At 50.3% G+C, this 18,427-nt stretch overlaps 1 protein-coding gene across 1 annotated transcript; it reads right to left on the bottom strand.

Annotated features, from left to right (window-relative positions):
• Window positions 1–8,458: 8,458 nt before the first annotated feature.
• CATSPER3 (cation channel sperm associated 3) lies at window positions 8,459–17,132 on the bottom strand. Its single transcript, XM_026046156.1, has 7 exons — window positions 17,020–17,132; window positions 16,122–16,275; window positions 15,005–15,235; window positions 10,990–11,172; window positions 10,429–10,569; window positions 9,768–9,887; window positions 8,459–8,710 (listed from the first exon to the last, which is right to left on the bottom strand). Exons 1-7 carry the CDS (start codon window positions 17,130–17,132, stop codon window positions 8,459–8,461), a joined length of 1,194 nt encoding a protein of 397 aa, XP_025901941.1.
• Between the last annotated feature and the right edge of the window lie 1,295 nt (window positions 17,133–18,427).

An 18,427-nucleotide genomic window follows, 5' to 3' on the forward strand; every position in this document is an offset into this window, starting at 1 on the left:
TTCCGGAACCTCCTGAGATCCCCAAGGCTTTCCCCACACTCATACACACGGCAGGGTGTGCAGGGGATGTAGCAGGAGAAACAGCAGCAGAAACCAGACCTGGCRGGGCTGCATTTTCATGGAGTCCTGGTGGGCAAGGAGGCTAAATCTGAGCGCTCACGACTTAAAGAAAAGATAATAATAATACAGAAGCACAAAAGAAGTAAGTCTTGCTAGCAGACACACAAAGTATTACTGGGAAAAAAAAATCTCAATTTACAAACTATTAARAATGAAGACACCCAAGGCTCCTAGAGGGAGCCACCACAGATGGGGGTTTGGTCTCCATTCCCATTCCCACATGCAGTGGGAATTCAGCAGGTCCCTGGTATGGGGAAGCCTGGCTACAATGTGCCCTGGGAACATCCCTCCGTGAATATTGGGATTCTGCTTGGCTGTCTGGGATGTCTGTCACCCATAGGGTTAGAGACAGCGCTGACGAATTGGCCCCCATTCAACAGAGCACTTAAGCACAAGCTTAACTGTAAGTACGCACTTAAGTCCCTCCTTATATAGCAGAACATATGTTAACGCCCCAGCGAAGGCAGTGCTAAGTGCATGCTTAAAGTTAAGTGTCTGCTTAAGTGCTCTGTTGAGTCAGGGMTCTTGTTTACTTCCAACAATTGATGTCTCCTGGAATATCCACATTTCTGCTTGTGAACCTGACACATCTGTTTTCCCTTAGCATTATTAATAGAGTCATTCTTTAAAAAAAGAAAATAGATGGCTGCATGATCTTCTAAAATCTGTGACTGCTGCATTTCGGGAGCACAAGTGACCAACAAGACCGGAGCTGACCTATGTAGATCCCATGTATTTTCCTCACTTGTGATGCTGCTCTTTTATTAAATCTAGAAGGTTTATAAAGAAGCCACAAGGTGACAAAGCAATGCAGAGTCACAGAAAGTACCAATAATCCAAATCTGTCTTGACAAGAGAAGAGTGTTGCATTGGGAAACCCTCAACTGGAAATGACCACTGGAGTGTAATCTTGTAAATTAAAAAGAAATTCTTACTGTAAGTAGTCATTAAATCAATATTTACCTACATGTGCATAACTTAAATACAGATTTTTTATCGCAAATAAAGTCATGGTAGGAAATCACGAACCATGGAAGATCATTGGAGAACAGCCCAACAGCATCAGGGACAACTTGAGGATGCAGATGTGTCCTCACTTAGGACACCTTGCTGCACCAGGGAGCACCGRGATGAGCACTGAGATGCATCTAGGAAAGATCCATTGGGTCAGACACCAGACAACATCTCACACCTTTGCTCAGCCTTTTGGGTGTTTTTTTGCATGATTTTGGCAGATTTCAGGAGTGATTGCATGTCAGACGGGCGCTGGTCCTGCTGTGCTCCGTGCTTTCCCTGGATCCATCCCGGGCTCCTCCTGCCCTGCCTGGCGGTCTCCCATCCACGCTGGAGCCTCAGACCACAACCGAAGGAAATCACTAAACTGAATTGCTCCTACTAAGTCCTCAGCAGGGTTTGACTGGTAAATGTTTAACAAGGAGAACTCCCTGTCCTCTCCTGGCACACATTAAACTAATACACTTATTTTAACAAGGGAAACGGTTTCCCTAAGCTCCTGCTCAATTTGAGCCCTCAACTTCTACAAAAGCCGGCGTGAGGGAGGCTTCCTGGGGCTCAGTAATCGCCGGGACTAAACGAGAGATGGCACCGAGCCACCAGCCTGGGACCTTCGCAGGGCTGGGGAGAGCTCGGCTCCGGGCTGCCCGCCCGGGGTGATCCCGGTGCCCATCGCCGCTCCATCAGCTCCCCAGGGATTCAGCCAGCCCACRGTGACCATAGCTCGTCCGCGGTTCATGCTGGATACGGGCAGCACGGGCAGGGATTGCTGCAAAGCACCAGCTCCAGCAATGCCCCTAGATGGGATGCRAGGATAGATTTCAGGTGGATTCTGGATCTGAATTCCAGCTGGATTTCCCACTTTCCCCCAAACAAAGGAGTATCTCAGCAAGAGCTCCCCGCTCTGCCCTGTGGCTCTGAGCCTCCCGCCATCCCCGGCAGCTCCGCTCTGACTCACGGGCGAGGAGACACGTCCCAACATCACAGCAGCTCCCGCCAAGGCGGCTCCAGCTGCCGGCATCCCGGCTCCAGCGTCTCCAGGAAGCTGATTCCGGCCCCAGAGCAGCTGCGGCCACAGCCCAAGGTGATATTCCCAGGATGGGGCACATGCTGGTGGGTACAAAGCAGATGGAGCAATGGGAAAGCGATGACTTCTGCTCCCTGGTGCGGAGGATGCTGCCTTTGCAGGAACCCTCCTCAGCTTCAGCACCAGATGTTTTTCCTCCTGCCATCACAATCCCATGCCACATCTGCCAACTACCCCACCAAAACTGTGGAGCGTCTCTCCAAACGCTCCTTCCCCCCATGCTGCAGTCTGCCCTCAGCTCTTAACATTTAACTAATGTCCCCCTTATAAAGAGCCTAGAAAAACACGACACATTTGCAAAGGTTTTTCTGCCCCGCGGGAAGRAGCAGCACGCGGCTCCGCTGGCACTCACCTGCCCAGGCCTGGCGTGGGGCAGCGCGCTGCTCCTACGGCTGATAGCATCAGCAGGAAAATCCTCTCCACTCCGTCTGTTTGCTTCTGGGGCTGCAATTCCAGCAAGTCTTACAGCAGCTTGGCAGGACAGTAAATAAGAAACAGATTTTCCCATGTTTTGTTTTACTATTTTCTCCTTTTTGTAGCGTCCAGAGGTCTGYGCTCTGCCAGGTCTTGGGTTGCCCGTTCTGGACCCATGGCTCATGACCGAGCTGGGAGGGCCTGCTTTGCTAGGTGGAGATCTCTGAGGAGAGCACGTCATCTGCGCTGGTGGGTAATTGGACAACTAATTAGGAGAGCAGAAGTGCACATCCAATTATTCAAAAATGCAAATTCTGATGGGAAAATGGATTGAAAGCAAGACCTGTAGGGCATGCCCATGTCCTGCATGGCAGCAAGATAGCACCCTGGATGCAAGAGCATCCTGGAAATGCTCTTTCTCTGGGCCAGAAGAACCATCCAGTTTCTGTGCTGGTCTGAGACCCCTTGCTGCTTCCTGCAGCATTGCTGAACTCTGCTGCATCCTGCAGGACATGGCAGGAGGCCTCACATGAAGGAAAAGGCAGTATTCTGCAAAGCTGCCATGTTCAAGAGTCCCCTTGCACCTGCTAACAGCAATGTCCCAGCTCCAAACCCTGAGCCTAGTTCTATTTCCACACCAGCATCCATCTAGAACAGCCTGAGCAGCTGGATTAGCCCCTGTGCACAGCCATGCAAGTGGAGCGCCCACCAAATTATTCGTTGTTTAGCCAGATAATTAGGCTTATTGCAACCAAACATGATTTGCAGCCTTTCCTTAATCCCCTAACCAGACTAATGCTCCTTAAACTCAAGGACATTCTCTCTATTTTGAACTCTTCATTAGGGTGTTTTTAGCAAGTGAGGTGGCCAGGGGAGCAATGGTCAAAGCCACCTCAGAACATGGTGCTCCCTACCAGCCTGGCATCAAATGTTCTCTGGTCTAGGGGCAGGCCTCCTGGCAGCAGCACATTTGGGGAACAAATCTGGTGCCTTTTCTACGGAAACCCTCCCAGGATAGAGCCACCTTGCAGAACAGATACTGGTCTACTTGACTGATGAAGACACACAATGATGAAGCACAAATCTATCAAAAGCCCCACACAGCCCCACAGCCCAGGAATGTACAATAAGACATGTGGAAAAGTAAGGTTTGGCAGGGAAAGGTTTGGTATTGAATAGAAAAAACTATTGGGCTATATGGCAAAATCAGCATCACCCTGTCTAGTAATTTTGGAAGTAATTAGGAGCAGTTTTATAGCTACAAGATCCCGCTGGGCAATAGAGTAGTAAAGTGGCATCTGAGTCTTCCGATGGGAGCGTGCGGAGTCTCGGCACACACTCATCCGCCACCTCTGGAACCGGTCACCTCTCATGACCACCAAGGTCATGATGCTCATCATGATGCTCATCATGATGCTCACAGGATGTCCAAACCCTCAGAAGGGCCAGACTCCCAAACAGCTAGGTTGAGATTTGGTAGATGAAGCTGGATCAAGGTTTTGGAGGCCTCCTTTGAGGCTCTTCTATGCAAGGATGGATGCACCTCCGTGGTCAGCAACCCATCTCCAAGCCCAGCATCCAGCCCAACATACATCAGCTAAGGCCACCAACAAGAGCTGTCCATTTCTTTAGATTCATACTTCTGATTTTAGCATTTTTCCACCAGCAGAAGAGGCAGGAGGCCATTTCCAGGTTGCCAAAATAAAAGGCAATGGCAGAGGCCACCACACCACGAGCAGCTTGCTTGCTGCGAGGGGGCTCCAGAATCAGCCTCACATTTGCAAGAGGAGCAACAATTTTACAGTGCCAGTTTAAACCAATAATAATGGTCTGCACAAACCCTTGCAAGCTTCCAATGCTATGTAAACACAAGTGAATTAAAATTATTTTTTCCATCACTGCTTAAAGTGCACGATGTTTTTTCTAAGCGGCCCCATGAGCAGAAGAGAGGGTGAGTCTGCAGCGATGCCCTGGAGCCCAGCCAGCTCCGAGCAAGTATTTTATATTTCACCCTCGAGATGGTCAGAGCGGAGGTTTAAGAGGCTTCGAACACAAACAGTGCTGGGTTAGCTAAGTCCCGCTCCGAGCGGCAGTGAGCGCGTGAGACATAAACAGATTTCATTTGAACCGGGCTTAATGTAACGGGCTTTACAGATTGCCCACTGATTTGGACATACATCAGCAGGGCTGTATATCCAGCGCGGGGTCCGGGGCGCTCGTGCCACCGCTCCGCTCCGGCTCGGCCTCGGGCGCTGCCGGCGGGCGCGTTATCTGCGAGTGGAAAAGGCTGACCTACTTCGCGGAGCAAACCTGGAATCAATTAATGTCTAGCCTGCATTTAGGAGAGGCAAAACACTATATAAACATTATGTATCATTTAGCTTCTGGGGAAAAGCCATCGCCTGACAAAAGGGGCCTCTCTTCCTATGAGGTCCAGTCCACCCTTCTTCAGCCTACTCCTGCCTTGTGCTAGCYTGGCAGCAGGACAAGAAAGGGCACCAAATGTATTAATTTTCCCTCATTAATACGTGCAGGCTCTGCCCTCACTCTCCCCYCAAAGCTGATCCTGACAGAGAGATGGGGCTGGATGGGACACATGGTCCACCTGGCTCCTAGGCACCACCAGCCCCGGCCAAAGCAGCCAAGGGATGTCCCAGCAGAGCCAGAGACCAAGCTTTATAAAACAAATTAAAAAAAAATGTTTTAAAAAAGCTTTATATCAGCTTTTTATGTTTTTATGCTATGTTTTTATAGCAAAGCTTCGGCATAAATCCCAGAGTAATTACACCAATTCGGCACCACCTACTGCATCCTGATCCCACTACGTGTGACACTTTTACTGATATCTCAGTCCAGGCTACTCCTAGAAGAAGAGAAACTGGTTGAAACAACTAAACTTTGTTTAACCTCATCACTGTTAACATGAAAGTCCCCCAAAATAATTTCTAGGATCTGTGTTCACTTCCCGCAGCTTGGCTTTGCCAGCAGAACCAACGCGGCAGTGGAACTGTGCTCTGAATAAAATCCCCAGGTACCTTCTTGGCATCCCCTTGGGCTGCTGATTCCCCACGCTGCTCCACAGGGTCAGCTCCTGGGAAGCCTCCCGGTACAAGTGTCAGAGAAAAACAGGTTTTGATCTAGTCTCAGCAAAAAACRCTCCCAGAGCATTGGAGAGCCACATGTGTTTCCATCATGTCAGGGCAGTTTTCGGAAGTATTCCTCATAAAACACAAAATTATTACAAACGAGAACATGAAAAACAAATTTAAGAGGAGCTCATGTCATTGCTTTCTGTCTGGTCCTTTTATGAGCAGCTTCCGTGAGCAGCTGCAAACCCCCTCGAGAAGGACAAGGGGCCGTGGCCCGGACCCAGCCAACACCATCCCCATCCCAAATAAACACGAACAGCAACGTGATGAGCATGGAGCTGGCTTTAGGGCATGCTAACAGTGCAAGAGGCAGCTCCAAGGCCAGCGCATAAAAGAGCTCTCAAGAAATACCTAGAGGAGCTCACTGTTGTGATAATGTCCCGGGGCACCATTGGCAGCATCCCACCCATCCTCGTTGGGAAAAACATCAATAATTTTGACTTGGGTGATGCTCTGTGCTGCTTCTTGCTTGTTTTGCTGCTGGGAGCCACAGAGGGATGGTATGTCCTTGAGAAGGCTTACATAAAAGTTATTGAGATTTAGTGAAATTCAGCACCCAGAAACCCAACATGAAAATGCAGAGTGCTGTCACAGAGCTGCTTTGCAGCACCCGCAGGTCAGCAACACAACCCGGGCACCCACCACCCAGCTTGCACCTTCTTCCCTCTTGCCCCCCTCCAGCTCTAGTTTCCTGGGTGCCATGGCAAAGGGAGGATAGGGTAACAAGTTAACCATGAAGGGCACAGGCTGGTACATCTCCGTTAATCCCTGTCATTTGTGCAACAAGAGACAGGTCACGGTGGCCCTTGCCCAGTTAGATCAGGTTTGTGGCAGTGGTTATCATGCCYGGGCACCTCCTCTTCCAGGGCAGGCTCTGGGGCAGTGAGATATTACAATATCTCCCATAAGGTCATGATGTTATGGTCYATATCCTCAGCACGGTTCATTTTTCTCCAGCTCAGAACAGCCCCTTAGTTACATCTGGTCTGCTTGATCCTAGAAAGAAGGGACTGGCATTTCAGGCACTTGCAGGTCTAATCCCAGCTTTATTGCAAGGTTTCCACGAAAAGGAGCCAAGCTGTAATGCTTTGGGAGCGGGCAGTTCCTGCTGTCTGAACAACAGGGTGCTTCCCCAGGCTGCTACCTACTAGCTGTGTCAGGGTCTCCATCAGCATCTGCAATAGTCATGGCAGGAACGAGCCAGGAGCAGGGAGAGCTAATCTTTCCTAAATTATTTCTGGTTGCAAATGCTTCTGCCCTATCTCAGTACAGCTTTAAAATAAGGATTCTGGGCAGAGTCCTGACAGCCCCCGAGGATCACGTTGCCCATGACAAAACCTTTATTTTTCGGTCTTCTCAGGCAGTGGCTGAGATTTTCCTTCCATGACTTCCAAGATCTTGCTCAATACGCCAAGCATTTCACAATGCAGCTCTTGTAATCTGCAACGAGAGAGGAGCATGGCAAAACCATTCCACTAGCAGGATGGATCGCTTTCCTATGCCATCCAAATTCCATGCGGAGAGCCTATTTAAGAGGCATATGGAGAACAGCACGCCATCTAACCAGCCCTCTGTAAATCCAGTTGGTTAAAAAGCAGTGAAAAGAACCCAAGTATTTTGCATGAAGCTGACTCCCCTTTCTGTGCTAGTTTYATTTAATGTTCTTTTCAATATTTTTCTCCCAAAGATCAGATCTGGTGGATGACAGAAGTGTCCTGTGGGACCTGATCRCCAATGCACATGGTAAAATGCTTCAGGAGGGCCAGTCCTCATGGGTGCATTGAACACGCAGAGCAAAAGGGATGCTAAGACTCCTGAAAGTATCTCCGATCCCGTGGGGAGCTGGACAAGAGGGAATTTCCAAAATAACGGGTCTAGGGCAGCGGTCAGGTCTGTGGTTGGGGAGGCAGCAGCTCTCCCTAAACCATTTCCTGGTGCGAGCTGGAGATGTGGCGAGCTCTGCTGAACCAGGCATTGGCATCGCTGTGTCTCTCTCCCAAAGCRATCCTCAGCGTGAAAAAGTTGCAGCGCTCCAGACCAGATGTAGGGTTTTTTAAACAATAGGTACCCAGYGTGATCATAGGCTTGCCTCACATTAAGGTTAACCTAAAATGCGTAAAACGCRTCAGGCTGCATTCGAAGGATTTGAGGGAGACTTTTATGGTTACAACAGTTTAAACGAATTGCCTGGGGTTAATCATTCCCCTGAACAAGATCCAGAAAAGCCCATTGCCGAGACAAAGCACAGGTCAGCCCCGCTTACTGCTGTCACAAGGCAGGCGAGCATCCTGCCTCCTCTCCTCCTGAATTTGGGTACCAACAAATCATCCCACCCCTCATAAATGCAGGAAAGGGCCCCCCCTCTCCCAGGGATGCTGCAAGGTGGAACATGAGAGGCAGGTGGAGGATGGACACTGGGTTCTGTGKGTCACCCAGGGCTTCCCTGGGGACAAGATGTGCTGCAGGTGGCTACCTCCGTCCCTCACCCTGCATAGGGGCAGGTGGCCCAGTCCAGGGATGCCACTCGCTCCAGCAAAGTTTCCATGTGTTTTGGTTGGAATGCATTAGAAAATAGCCCCATTTGCAGTGCATGTTGTGTGGAGGAGCTTTCTTAAGCTTGTCATACTGAGAACAGCAGCATTTTCCCCAAGGAGGATGGCCAAAAAACGTCCGCTCACTCCAAGAAATAACCCAGTACATCGAAAGAGAGTTTAGGGGTCTTTGGTCTTGGAGTCTCCTCCATACTCACCAGCTCCACAGTTACCAACCTCTCCACTGACTCATCCTGCAGGTCCAGGACTGTCAAATAAAGATCAATAAACCGGAGGCTGACGCAAAAATCCTCTACGATGATGGAATCCGTGTGGTGCAATGTCTTTTTGAAGTTATCCACCATCTCATTGAAGGCTCTATATTGAATAGTTCTCTGATGAGAGAAAAAAAAAGAAAGAAAGAAAAAAAAAAAAAGCCCAGGAACACCAGGAACGGAACTCACAAGGAGAAGGGCTTGCATAGAGGTGGCTGTGCTCCAGACACCTGCAAGCTCCTGCTTGTACCAAGGAGAGATGGGCTGGGAATGAGGCAATCTGTGATTTCTGTTCCCATCACACTTGAGGAGGATGGGGCAGGTGTTGCACGTCCTGGCACCCACACTCTGCAATTGCCTGTTGAGAAGGGACAACAGCCCTAGGACACAGGTCCTGTCACTGTTGAGCTATTGCCACCCCTGGTGCTAGAAGCTGGACTTAAACTGCTGCTCAAAATCTGTCACTCAACACAGTACTTGGACCAGTGATTTTCTGGCCCAAATGCAAGAGCACTCTCAGCCGAGCCATCCTGAAATGATTAAATTACATTTTCTAACAAGAATGAGCAGAAGAGTTGGGGGAAACAGGCAGTCACGTTGCTCTAATCATTTACATTTCAGTGACAGCTTTACTACATTTACTTCAAGACCGCTTTGCAAAAGCCCTTTATCAAGCAAGGCAAAGCACTCCTGCAGAACCCGCGACATGAATTTCAAGCCCGTAGGAACATTTTGGAAACTTTGCATCAACAGACTGCGAGAGAGCAGGCAGCACCGCGACCTCCCTCAAGCGCTAGCTGGAACCGAGTCCAAGTCATTTCTGGATGGGATTCTTGGCTTGACATGACCTGAAAAGTTTTCTTCTTAATTTCTCTTTGAACTTAAACAAACTCAGACAAAACACATTGAAATCTAGTCTAATACCTTTACCATTAAGTTCCACTGCAATGCTTTTAARAGCTGATCTTACCAAAATTCTACCATGTGATGATCCTATCAAAAATGTACAGGGAATGTACAGSCTAGATGGTCATAAGAAAGGGGGGGGAGGAAAAAAAAGTAGATTATTCTTCCACTGAAAACGGCTCGTATTTTTCTTGCCATATTAAAGAACACCTAATACGTGCAGGTCTTGTTATCCACCCACGGTTGACCACTGCCTTGCTGGGTCACTCACCTGCTGGTGTGTGATCTTGCTCATTTCCTCCTGCTGCTTTTTCAGGAGTGCTTGTTTCTTGGCCCAAATTGCAGCCTTCCTCTTGGCTTTGCGCTCCCGTTCGTACTTCTGGTTTGACTCCTGCCAGTGCCAAAGGGTGAGAGTGAGTCCCAGAGCACAGGTCAGAGATGATGGCTGGGGGGGATCAGTCAAGGAGACTTGTGCTTCAAAAGCCCCTGGCCTGGACCCATCTCCATGAAGGAGCAAAAAAGCTGTTGATTCTGTACTCCAGTCCCTGTCTCCAAGCACTGCCTTGTATCAGATGAGTTAGAGGCAGCTACAAGAACCATGAAATCAGCCAGGGGCTGAACACAGAGCAGGCCCTTGACTCGAAGCCCTTGGTGCAAAGCGCCCTTGGAGCCCAGATGCAAASGGCTGGTTGTGCTGGAGAAGTGGGAGATTTTAGCAGCTGTGGAAAAATGCCAAGACGACCCAAACTAGGTGGGGTGGGAAAAACATGTTTATTCTGTTCAGGACAAMGGACTTCTGCATCCAAAATGTTTCTAGTTGTACCAAGAGACAACTTTTACAAGCAGTCAAATGTCAACTTGGCAAGATAGGCCTGTTAGCTGGTGACATGTGCCCCCAAACACAGCCGTGCAGTGCGAGGAATCACCATTACCTGCATTTTGATAATCACAACTCCAATGAACATGTGGAAGAACACAAAGAACCCCAGCAAGATGAACACTGTGGTGAACACGTGGCTGTTCACAAACCCATGATCCTCCAGCTCTTGCTGCAAGTCTGTCCAGCCATCAACCTGCAAATGCATTTAAGCAGAGCACAGAGTTAGTTCCAAACCACAGCATAATTCACAAGCCATATGAGATCTTGCTCCTCTCTTTCTTTCTCTCTCCTTTTTTCTTTCTTTTCTTTTTTTTTTTTTTAATTGAACACAGTTTCTTCTTCTCCTCCTTAGAGTTCCAGGTTTAAGACAGCTAGCAAAGGTCTCCTTGATGGCAGTTGGAGAGATTTACCCTCCTGAATTTTCAATACCAGGTAGGAAATTGATCTACCAAATCACATTTTGACAGAGATCTGCAATATGATCTCACTAGAGAGCCATTCACGCTCTCCCCAGCACAGTTGCAAGTTAATTAATGGGCTTCTTCAGCAGCACTCCAAAATCCAGAGTTTGTTTTTTTGGCCGACATGAACTGGAAAATGCCGCTGCACTTACAGTGACTAAACTGAAGAGTGTGAAGAAGGCAGCCTCCATGTTGCCCCAGTTTTCTGTGTCTCCAGTTTCAGGATCTCCATACAAACCATGTCCCAGAATGGCAAATATAAACATCAGCATGAACAGCAAGATGAGGACATACATCACTGTCTTCACCATCTGGCCAAGTGCCTCCATGAAAATCTGCAGAAGGAAAGAAAAGGAGAGTGTTTCTTAGCAGAAGAAAAGGCAGCCCCAGGTAAAGCAAAYGCCTGCCCGACAGGGATGACAGAACTGGGACAGCGATTCGGCAGGTGACAAGCTCCCAAGACTAGTCTTGAGCCAGCTCCTTCATGTGCCCCTGCAGTGCAATGCTGGGAGCCAAGGACAGTGACGGGGCAACCGCTGTGCACGAGTGCTACAAAATCCAGAGACTCTGGTGGAGTTCAAGCCTCTTGGACCGGGAAATGCCCTTGGCAGGGCTCAGCAGCAAGCGAGTGCTGCCCAGAGGCAAGAGCAAGGGCTGTGCATTCCCAGAAGGACGACTCTCAACACACATGGGCCTCTCGCTCCCTTCTGACACATGGTTTCACCATGACAGGTTGCTAATGGAGTAATATGTTCGTAAGGGACACGGCTCTTCCTATCCTATGCAATTCACCAAGCCCAAACGAGCAGTGCTATTAAACTTTCTACCTCAGCATCTGACTATGAACTTCTGCCTTCCTACTGCTCAAACACTGCTGTACAGGAAGGACCAGAATAGAGAGAACTTTTCCCTCGTCCCTCCTGGGGCTGCTCTCCTAGAGAAAGCCCCGTGCAAAGCTTGGGTTCACTAAGAAGGAGCAGGGTATGGCCCCGGAGACAGCCTGATTTCTTATAAAGACCTACATGTGACATCAATATGTACAAAAGACACTCTTGGGAACTGATGGGAATACCGACTGGGGAGCTGAGCTTAGGTCAGATTCATTGGTAATGGCTTTTAGCCAAATGCAAACTTTTCTGTTAACTCCAAATTACAGAAGACGGCATGTAGCCTCTTGCATCCATGTTATATTCCTCTGGAGACCAGCAGCCACATGGGCTGGCTGCTTTCCCCTGGTTGCAAGATGCCTGCTAACACCAGAGCGTATCTCATACAGTGCACTAGCTCAGAGACCATCCATTTATCATTTCCTCTTTGGACAATAGCTCTGACTGTCAACAGCATCTCAAGTTAAAGCTCTGAAATCTCTCCAGATGATCTGCTCAGATGGTACTTCCTGGTGTAGACATTTGTGCAAAGCTAGCATAAGATGTTCTTTCCAGTCTCCCCTRGCTGCCAAAAAGCTGATCCTGTTATGATGGATTAAGGACTCCCRCAGCACTTGCCTGAATAGACTTTTGGCTTTTGCAAGGCTTGTGTGCTCTAGAAAACATACCCACAGCATTGTGTCTGCTCAAACGTCCAGGTCCTTCTTTTGGCCACTAGTCACCCCTCAGCCTCCATGGACTGAATTTCTTGGATCTGCCTACCACAGCAACAAAGACTCATGCAAAAGTAGCGTCAACTTGGCCTATTTTTTCCCCTCTAAAGTTTCCATCTCTGGCAGCTTTGCCAAGAGTAACCACAGAGGAAAGGGTTACGGTGGCCTCACGACTGTGTCACCCAGCTGTGCTCAGAGAGTTACGGTGGCCTCACGACTGTGTCACCCAGCTGTGCTCAGAGAACGGTGGCAAGATCATCAAAGAGGTCCCGCAGTGATGCTGTAGATGCTTCTAATCAGTGACTTGTGCAATCACCTGGGCACATCCTCAACAGTCAAAACTCAGGGGAAGTCAGGTCAGAACATCTCTTCCAGACCAGAGGAAGCTGCAGAGCATCCCCAGGCCATAGCTTATATCCATAGGCAGCATCAGGATTCCCTGAGCCCACTCTTCTCTCCAAGGGAATAGCCCAAACCAGACTGTGCAACTCCGCTGAGCATCTCCCCAAATGGAGAGCATTCCCAAGTGGATGCTCATTCCCTGCCAGGAGGTTTCTAATCATTCCTTGCCCCAAATCCATCCAACCCAGCAACCCTACGGCATTTTTGCCATGCTATGTCACAGCATTCAGCACATTTGGGCTGTGGCACATGATCCTAAAGAAAAACAACCTCTCCTGGCCCAGGGTAGCGGGAGGGCTGTAAAAAGGCTCGTGGCAACTGCAGGTTGGCACGTGCCTCCTGCGCGGGAGCATCGAGGCCTTCCAGCCATCGGGAATGTCCTGCCTCCCCGCGCGCTCAGGAACTGCTGTGGATTCCTCTGAGCTCATATTAAGAAGGAGCTTTGTGGTTCACAGTCTGCACAGGTAGTAAACTACATTGAAATTAATCCCAAATATATATTYATTAAAAAAGCAGAAAAGTCCTTCTTTTTTTTTTTTACCCTTGAAGAACAGCCTGGCATTTTGAAAGTTTGTTTTCAATTTGAAATAAAGATGAACGGGGCCTACATTGGAATGGGGATTGCAGCTAACAGAACGTCTCTGTATGGAATACAACAAGGAAATTATTTCCTCAAGGTGGAAATTTATTGCTCCGAGGTGGAAGGCAGAGTGTTTTAAAGAGGTTTTTAATTAATAAAGGGAAGCGTGCCAAGAATGTGTTGCATGTTTCAGATCCGTGCATTAAATACTGCTAACCTGTTGAGGGCTAATTTAGACTTCAATTAATAAATTACAATGCACACACAGGTATAAGGAACCTCCCACACCCTCAGCAAAACACATGTAGACAGACCTAGTGCATTTCTAAATGATTTTTAAGTAAAGAGGTGTTGCTTGTTGGGACRTCAAACAGCTTGGGGCACTCGTCCTTTCCAGTCAGGATACAAGGGCAAGAATCCCACGGCCCTGGAAAGGGTAGGCAGGAGTTAGGCARGACTTTGTGTGATATTTACAACAGCTCTGGGGCAGAAAGGGACCTAAAGACTTTTCCTCTCTGGATAGTTTTTCCCAATAATGCTATCCAGGCACTCCCACGCAAAGGCAGGGTACAGTGTCCCACTGGCCACAGGCCCTTTGGTGTCAAGTCCCGTCATCTCCCACCATGCATAGATTTGCACAGATTTCCAGCAGCATTTAGGCTCTTAAAGCCACACATTTGTGCCTACTGGGATTTTTCAAAGCACCTTTTCATTTAAACATCCCATGGGAGTAAGGTGCCAAGTCTTATCCTACAGTTTTCCTTACTCTTCGTCCCCAARCACGGCATCTCTGGCTGCGAGTCCCGCAAGCTGAGCACACATAGCGTGAACTTCAAGCAAACACAAACTCTTTATCAGCCTTAAACATCTGCCCACTTCACCACATTTCAATTAGCTCRTTTTTAATCATCCAGACAAAACACGAGCATCCACCTCGCCTTCCCCAACTCATTCGTTATTTCATACGCTACGTTGTCCCTCCTCCCAGCAACCCAGAATAATTAACATATAAAAGTCTGGCGACAAGTGAAGTTTACRATGCAAACTAGAGCAACGAAGGCTCAGAAGTGAACGTTATAAGAGCCCTGTGCCCATAAACATCCCACTTCTGGTGGGCTACCCAGCCAATTAATCACACGCAGAAACGCTGGCCGAGCGTTCATTGCCCACATAAGCTCCTTGCTGAAAAACAAASCCCCGGCGCTGCCAGGAGAGAGCTAAGCAGGAGATGGTGGAGGAAAACACGCACAGCCCGAGCGCCACACGTGACCCCTCTTTTACAGGGATTTTTCTGCGTCTACTCTAAAAATAAAAKCCCTCTACTCCGTTGGGGAGGGAGTAGAAACAGGGGAAAGAAACCATGGCCAAGTCAGRGGTGTCTTAAAGAAATGGGGAGCTATTAGACTTCTCCTCCCCTCCTTCCCTAGTAGACCCTCTCCTTCCCTATTAGACCCTCTCCTTCCCTCCCTACTGCAATGCTCAGCCTCGTGCGAGGCCAGGCCTAAGAAGAACAATCTGAAAAAGAAGGCCTTAGGSCAAAGGGAAGGGAAGAGCCCTGGTTATTGAGCGGAGGGCCGAGCTTTACCCGCATCCCGCTGCTGTACTTGATGAGCTTGAGGATGCGGAGGGCCTGGAGGCCTTTGGCCACCTCCCAGGAGTGGGCTGGAGGCGAGCTGAAGGCGGGCAGGATGAAGGCCACGAGCAGGATGACGGCGTCCAGGATGTTGTAGCCGTCCTTCCAGTAGCCGCAGGGGTCCACGTATAGCTTGAGCAAAAACTCGCTGGTGTAGATGGAGAGGATGAGCGAGTCCGTGAGCTGCGTGGGGAGATGGGGACGTGAGCGCCTTGCCGGGCCTAGGGGATGGCACCTCGGCTGCTGTCACCGCAGCTGTGGGGACACGGACCCTGCTGCAGGGACCAACACTGAGACACCACAATGCAGACCAGGCCTGCTGTCCATCGGTGCGGCTGGCCTGGCAGCCACCATGTCCCCACTCCCCAAGGGGACCCCTTGCAGCAAATGTGGGCCCCAAAGCAGCGCTAGCCTCAGAAGAAACCTCTTAAGGAACATGAAAACTGAGGGAACAGAAGAACGGGGACCAAGGCACCGTTCCACCAAASAGCATCCCAACGTGGCCACGGATGGCACAGGGAGGAGGAGCAAAGCAGATGCCCTCCCCATTGCAAACACCCACCGGGTCCCCTTGGCAAGGGACAAACAGGGAGCAGAGAGGCCCTGGAAAGCTGCAGTTCTGCCCAGATCGGGCATGCRGCCACATGAAGGTCCCAACTACATCCTGGAGCGGGATCCCTCCGTCCCAAAACTGCCTGCATCTCCTGCACAACCCCGCTCCTGGAGGCAGCGTTTTCCAAAACCTCTGAAGTTCACCCCGCAGCGACTTGACATTAGCCGGAGCAACGTGACATTAGCCAGGCCTCTCTATACGTTACTGGGATATGTAATTAGGCTCAGAGGTTTGCGTACAGTAGCTGACTTGTGTAACACAAGGAAATCGAGGAGCGTGACCGAGAGGGGGTTTTCTACGTGAAAATTGACTATTAAAAGGGTTAAGCAAGCCGCTCTGCAACCATGCAGGGAAAAGAGCAGCCATGAGAAGGACGCAACCGTTGCCTTCTAAGAACGATCTCCACCACGGGAAGGGGCTTAAAGCTCAGCCCTGAAACGCGTTGCCCGGCCTTACCGCGAAGAAGGTGCTGGAGTTGAGCCGGAGGCGGTAGTCGGTCTCTATGGCCAGGAGGATGGCGTTGAGCGACACRACGCAGATCATGAGGAAGGCGAAGACGGGGCTGCCCAGCAGCCGCCGCAGGTAGGCGCAGAACTTGGCGTCCTTCCTCCTGCCACCAAGAGCTTGGGAGACCCAAGTTGCCACCGGCAGGGAGGGCTCAGGGGACAACGTGTCCCCTTGCCTGCGGCTCTCTGCGTGCCAGGTTCAAGGCCGGTTTTCCAGAGGGTCCCAGGCATCCCAAGTAGCACAAAAGCTGAGAAATTTGGCTCAGTCGTTCRATTGGGGCAGGCGAGCAGGAATTTAGCAGCCTGGTTGCATGTCCCTCATCACTGCTGGGTTCTGCAGTCATGAGACATGCTCAGTGGCCATAAGACTGAACCCTGATTAAAGGCATGCTTGGAGACCTTGCAGCGCGTTGTGTAGGGACACCAGCACTTGGAGCTTGCTGTCTTCTTTTTAAAAAAAATCTGCGATCTCATCTCATTCAGGAAACAATACGACCCCCGGATGCCATTTAAATTTAAAATCATATGGAAAGCACACAAAATATAGCCCTGAGCAGATCTGCTCCTATGCACGTTACTGCAGAGCCAGACCCGACCGCTCGCTCTTGCAGGCTGGAGACTCCTATGGCCAACCCATCCTGGTGAGACCCTTGTGAATCCTCTGCTCGTCGGCTCCACATCAGAGCCCTTCACCTCATGCCCAGGGTACAAATGCACCCACGTGCAGAGTCATCTCTCAGTTAGGTCCCACAGCAAGGAATTACCCAGCAGGTGAATCCCATCGTCAACCCCAATCCCATCCCCATCAACACGAGTGCTGCGTTAAGACGACTTCTCTCCACAGGTACCTGAAGCGCAGCAGCACCGAGCGCCGGGTGTCCACCTCGGAAAGGGACGTCAGGGACGTGAGGAGCAGCTCGGACATCACGCGCCGCTTGTGCAAGGGCTCCGTGCGCTCCATGGCTGGAGGCACCGCGGGACGGCGGCCGCTCCACACTGGACACATTGGAACCCACATCAGCTGTTTGTGAGGTCGCTTCCAGCTGCAGGAATCCGTGTTCCAGGCCTGGTCCTGGATAAATAAAATCCCTAAAATCACGAGGGGAGCAGGTGCTGATTACTCCTCAACTCACTGCTTTRCAAGCACAGAGATAAAGAAGAGGTGACCACAGGGTTTTCATTGCTCCACAATCCTGTGCCAGGGTGGCAGGGGCATCCAGCCGGTGTCCTGCCCCTCTTCCCAGGGCAATGCCRCATCCCTGCTCCACATGGCGGGACCAGGAGGGAAGTGCTCCGAGTGCCTGTCCCTGCAGAGGCCGCGGTGCGCTGGCCAGAAGAGCCAAAGCGGCTTTGGCAGCGCATAGAACGCAAGCGAGCCAGGCGAGCCGCTTCGCGCTGCTTTAGTGTATTATTTTCATCCTGGCAATATTGTCTATTTAAAAACAAAAACAAAACTTACAAGCTCTCCTACAGAGAGGCAAAATTACATTCATTTTTAGCATTTACAGCCTGCCACGTGCCAAAGTAGAGGGCAACAGGCATTTTTACTGCTGGACACTGCCCAGCTCCCTCCACACAAGCCGCACGGACAGCTTCTTGTGGTGAGACTTTCATCACTCAGGAATGAGGAAGGCAGGAAAACAGCTCGGCCTTGGTGTGCTGGGGGTCCTGCTCCGGGGGGATCCCTTTGGAAGGGGATCGCCGGGTTGTGCAGTTCGGCATCCTGCGTCCCAGGGTGAATCCTTCTCCGCGATGCCAGCGGAGAAGCTCCCCACCAGGTTTGCTGGTTTTGGCCTCCTTTCCTTGGGAAGCACAGCGGGAGTGTTAACGACTGCTAATTCCTGTTGCTCCGGCAGCCTCCCTGGGCGCGCTGCTCTGGATGCTCCATGAGGATGGTGTTCCAGGACACACATGTTCGGCTGATGCCGAGGAGCAGCCACAAATATTTGTTTTTGGAGCAAACAGAAGTGACAAACTGACACCGCCTGTGCAGGGAGATTCCCAGCCCGGAGCTAAGTGGTAATTCCCTCGTTGGCCGGAGGTTCACGGGCTGGCAGGGCTGCCCGTGCCCATCAGAAGCTGCAGAAAGCCCAAAGCCTTCAAAATTGCATTTTGCATGACTGAAAAGCAACGAAAAGGCAGAGCGGGGCTCGGCACACGAGTGGAGGGAACAGAGAGCCTGCATTAGAGCAAGGATCTGCACAAACCCCCAGTTATTTAATCCTTCAAAGCCCAGGGCGCTGCAAGCATCTAAGA

This window comes from Nothoprocta perdicaria, unplaced genomic scaffold, assembly GCF_003342845.1.
Source record: "Nothoprocta perdicaria isolate Ctin4 unplaced genomic scaffold, notPer1 scaffold_107, whole genome shotgun sequence".
Classification (NCBI taxonomy): domain Eukaryota; kingdom Metazoa; phylum Chordata; class Aves; order Tinamiformes; family Tinamidae; genus Nothoprocta; species Nothoprocta perdicaria.